We start from the raw sequence: 5,112 nt of genomic DNA, 5'->3' as shown, positions 1-5,112 counted from the left end.
GTTGATAAAACTACTTGATAAAGTAATTAAAAAATATAAATCACATATAACAAATTTAAATATGTCTACGATGGTTAATAAATTTAGATATACTAAAATTGTAAATGCATATCTGATATGTTTTATTTGAAAAAAGTTGAATATTTGTTCACCTTCTTTACCAAACTAACCTAACACATTACCCCACGTCCCCCACCTATATAAACTACACCAGTTGACAAATCAAGATTTGTGATGTGAGAGTGTTTGGATTTGTTCTTTATCTCTTAAAGATTTTACACAAACGAAATCTGAAATGGGGGTTGGGCTAAGAGGGGTATTTTTGTCATTTGCCATAACGACATTGTTTTCATCATCATTTGCTCAAACTTGTTCTACCTATGCCTTTGCAAGCAACAAGGTTTTCAGTGCCTGCAATGACCTCCCAGTTTTAAACTCTTTTCTCCATTATACATACAACCCATCTTCCAAAACACTCAGAATCGCATATCGCCACACCAACATTGGTTCTTCACGATGGATCGCATGGGCAATCAATCCAACTTCTCAAGGCATGATTGGCTCACAAGCACTTGTGGCCTTCCAGCAATCCGATGGGAAGATGAGGGCGTACACGGCGCCTGTTACAGGCTACACCACGCAGTTGCAGGAAGGCGACCTGAGTTTCCCGGTTTCTGACTTATCTGCCACTTATTCCAACAATGAGATGATTATTTTTGCTACTTTGAGTCTGCAAAATGCGAGCACGAACCTGAATCAAGTTTGGCAAGATGGTCAGCTTTCAGGAAGTTCTCCTGTGGCCCATGCTACCACTGGTAATAATGTTAAATCTATGGCATCATTAAATGTTCTTTCAGGAGAGTCTGGGAGTGCTCTAGCAGCCGGAAGCAGTTCAAAAAACAAGAAAAGAAATGTAAGTTCTGAAACTTTGAGAGAGAGAGAGAGAGAGAGAGAGAGAGAGAGAGAGAGAGAGAGAGAGAGAGAGAGAGAGATGCTATGGCTATTAATTAACTTGATTTGGACGTCATATGTGCAGATTCATGGAGTACTTAATGCAATCAGCTGGGGTATTATGATGCCTCTAGGGGCTATACTGGCAAGATATGTAAGAGTGTTTCAATCAGCCGACCCTGCTTGGTTTTACCTTCATGTTACTTGCCAAACCGCTGGATACATCATCGGAGTTGCCGGCTGGGCCACCGGAATCCGGCTAGGAAGCCAATCTCCGGGAATCCAGTTCACCTCCCACAGAGTCATCGGCATCATCCTTTTCTGTTTGGCCACCCTCCAGGTACCTCTTCTAGATAATTCTCTAACGTCATATATACACATATTAAAAAATTTAAAGACTTTAATTAACTATAGAAACAGAAAGGCCAATAATGTTGTTATTTTAACAAGAATTTTGTGTACATATATGCGTGTGTAGGTGATTGCTTTGCTTGTGAGGCCAAAGAAGGATCACAAATACAGAATATATTGGAATATATATCATCATTCACTTGGATACAGCATTATTGTTCTTGGAATCATCAATATATTCAAAGGCTTTGACATTTTGAACCCAGAGAAGAAATGGAAGAGAGGGTATACAGGAATTATCATAGGGGTAGCCATTGTAGCGCTGGTTTTGGAAGCTTACACATGGTTTGTGGTTTGGAGGAGGAAGAAGGCTGAAAAAGCACAGAAGATGAGTAATGGTAGCAATGGGCATAACGGATATGGAGGGGTTACTAATGGGAGGGTTTGAGACATGTCACTCAAATTGGTTTGATGATTTTGTTTTTTTTTTAATATTTTTATTCTTATATTTTTCTTTTCTCGCATATACATTTGGTGATTGGTATATAATACATCATTTTAGGCTTATTGTTGAATAGTATTGTATCGATCAAACATACATAGAGATGGAGTTTAGGGTTGTATGCATTTGGTTCTAATGCTTAAGTATATACTAGACAAATTAATTTTGTTTCTATACGTCTTTCTATTTATCTAAAAAAAATCTATTCATCTAAAAAGTTAACATTTGGATCCATTAATTATTATTATTTTTAATTTCTCTATTGATTTTTGACACTTATCCTCTAATAAGTAACAAAATGGAGATGGAGTTCAGGGAATTGTATGCATTTGGTTCTAATCCTTGAGTATATTTGAAGAGTCATTCTATATTTTGTTAAATATCATTTTATATTTTTTTTTCTGTACATCTTTCTATTCATCTAAAAAATGATATATGAAATTCACTAATTGTTTTTTTCTATTAATTTTGATATTTGTCTTAATCTAGTAACAAAACCTATATAAACATTTCTATTAATTTTGATATTTGTCTTAATCTAGTAACAAAACCTATATAAACAAAGAAATTTGATTTATAAAGATATTTGATTTATCATATTATATTTTAAGATGGCCAAAGAAATGCCTCAAAAACAGTATTTTTATTAATATTATACTTCTCCTTTTGGTATAATTTTTATTTTAAGATGGCCAAAGAAATGCCTCAAAAACAGTATTTTTATTAATATTATACTTCTCCTTTTGGTATAATTTTTATTGTTCGGAACGGAAAAATAATATCAATTTAGTACCACTTATATATATATATATATATATATATATATAAAAGTAGGATCAAGTGAGAACACCTAAAAGGTTGAGAACGCGAGAACAGATCTGGACCATTTAAATATTTAGATCTAAGGCTATTATTAAATGGGCGATTTATGATAAATTCTAAAACTACAGGCATTAAAGTGTAACTTTTAAATTGCCAGAAGGGCATAATAGGAATTGCAAATTTACCTTTTTCCTACAATTTCTCACCCTCTCTCCTCTTTCCTTTCATAATCCCGTATCTTTATCTCCCTCGATCTCTCTCTAGGGTTTCAAAATAAACGCCTCTCTCAATGAATTCGGGTCCCTTTTCTTTCCTCTCTTCCCGTCGATCGCTCCACTGCCGTCTTACCCCAACTTTAGGTTTGAATCCACGTATCAAATCAGTGACATTGGATTCCAGTTCCACGGCAATCATCGACGATCCGACATCGGCTTCCGCTTCAGAAGAAGAAAGTCCAGCGAAGATCGGCGCTAGGGTTAGGGTAAAGGTGTTGTTAATGAAAAGAAAAGATGAGGAAGGTATCGTATATGAAGCTTAAAGGTAGTCAAAACCTAAGGCAACGACTACTTCTATCACCTCTCGCTTCAATACCGATTCTAATCGATGATATCTGTGTCGATGCCACCTGGCTTGGACTCCTTCCTCATGAGGTCTCGTTTCTCCGCCTTCTCGAGACAATCTCCGATGACTGTCATGTCGAAATCAACGAAACTGGTAATCCTAGGTTTTCTCTTTCTTTTTCTAATTTCATGTTCCAATTTTTTGAATGTTCTTGTTTACGTACTAGGAAAATAGAAATTGAAGAGAATATAGGGCTAATTTTTATTGTAGTTGAAGTTAACTCTATGTTCATTCAAAGTGAACGATAGTTTGAAATCGATTTACTCGTTGAATTGATAGGGACGAAGTTGAAATACAAACCTGGGATAGTGATGGGTGGGGGATATCTGGAGCATGATTGTGGATTGAGTAGATCAATTGGCTATTTTTTGGAAGCTTTGATTTTTCTTGTTTTTTTTTTGGGAAAAACCCCTTTCCATTAAGCTCAAAGGTAACCTTACACTCCCTTCAACCTTTTCATCTAATTTTCGTTCTATTGATTTACATCATCAGAAGTGTATTCATTTATGAATATAATTACAATTATAGAAATTCATATGTATTTTATATTTTGTTCAATCTCTTCATTTACTAAATTTGCTTCATTTAATTGATTGTTAATTGTATTTAATTCTGATTTTGGGGTTTTCTATCAAGAACATGAAATGATTTTGGGGTTTTCTATCAAGAACATGAAATGATGAAGTATGAAATTGTTTCAGGAGCGAAGAAAGAAGAATATGGAGCACCTCTACCGATTTGGTGGTTCATCGCAGTAGTGGAGTGGCAGGGGGTGTTTGGGTTGCTTGGTGTGTCATAAAACAGTCGGAGAAAACGGAGGGGGCTGTTGCCCTTGGCTCGCTGGAAACCACCAGCAAACACCTCTAGTGGGGGTGTTTTTGTTGCACCTCGAAGACAGGAGAAAAAGAAGGGAGTGTGAGAGGAAATGGAAGAATGAAAATTTATATTTATCTGTGAATAGCAGTGCATTCATGTGTGAATAACAGTGAATGAATAATTCATGTGTGAATAGCAGTGTATTCATTTGTGAATAATAGTGAATGAATGTATTTATTTATGATTAGAGGTATTCATTTATTCAATTCTGAATAACAAGGTACTTATTTGTTAATAACAGTGTATTCATTTGTGAATAACAGTGTAAGCATGTGTTAATGAGTATATTTATTTATGATTAGAGGTATTCTTTTTATGGAGAAATGATAATTTTTACACTTTTTTATTTTCAATTGATTAAAAAAAGAAATTGGATTACTTGTAAATTGATGTGCATTTATTTGTGATTGGAGTAGTATCAGGTTTTTTGAAAAAAAAAATCATTTATGAATACAAATGTACTAATTTGGTATTCGATTTCTATTCATTTTTTTGAACACAAAAAAAAACGTGAAATAGGAGAAAAAAATTTGATTTTTTTAAGAATTTTTTTTCAGTTTTAAAATAAATTTTGATAAAAATGTTTTTTATATTCCATTAATAAGAAAAATAAAAAATTGAATATTTATTTCTTTTTTGGTAACTGATCCTAAATTTAAGGGAATTTGATTGAATTTTATTTTATTTTAATTTAATTAAAATATACAATTACTAGTATACCTTTATATATTGATTGGTCCAGAATTGTTCTCGCGTTCTCAACCTTTTAGGTGTTCTCATTTGATCTTCTCCCTATATATATATATATATATATATATATATATATATATATATATATATATATATATATATATATATATATATATATATATATATATATATATTAAAGATGACCAACTCATTGAATAGTGAACATGCTGGTCTTTTGGCAAAACTGGTCCATAAGTTTTCATATTTTTAGTGGTTCAGATTTTTGGCACTAAAGTTTG

At 33.2% G+C, this 5,112-nt stretch overlaps 1 protein-coding gene across 1 annotated transcript; it reads left to right on the top strand.

The window, feature by feature from the left end:
• Positions 1-242: 242 nt before the first annotated feature.
• Positions 243-1,877, top strand: LOC145110284 (cytochrome b561 and DOMON domain-containing protein At5g47530-like). The gene is made up of 3 exons (XM_079047076.1): positions 243-913; positions 1,037-1,291; positions 1,430-1,877. Exons 1-3 carry the CDS (start codon positions 296-298, stop codon positions 1,748-1,750), a joined length of 1,194 nt encoding a protein of 397 aa, XP_078903202.1. The 5' UTR covers positions 243-295; the 3' UTR covers positions 1,751-1,877.
• Positions 1,878-5,112: the final 3,235 nt, after the last annotated feature.

This window comes from Lactuca virosa, chromosome 1 (genome assembly GCF_052849685.1).
Source record: "Lactuca virosa cultivar CGN04683 chromosome 1, Lactuca_virosa_CGN04683_v6, whole genome shotgun sequence".
In the NCBI taxonomy this organism is placed as follows: domain Eukaryota; kingdom Viridiplantae; phylum Streptophyta; class Magnoliopsida; order Asterales; family Asteraceae; genus Lactuca; species Lactuca virosa.
Note: the sequence above shows the minus strand (reverse complement) of the source record. Positions and strands in the feature narration are given on the sequence as shown.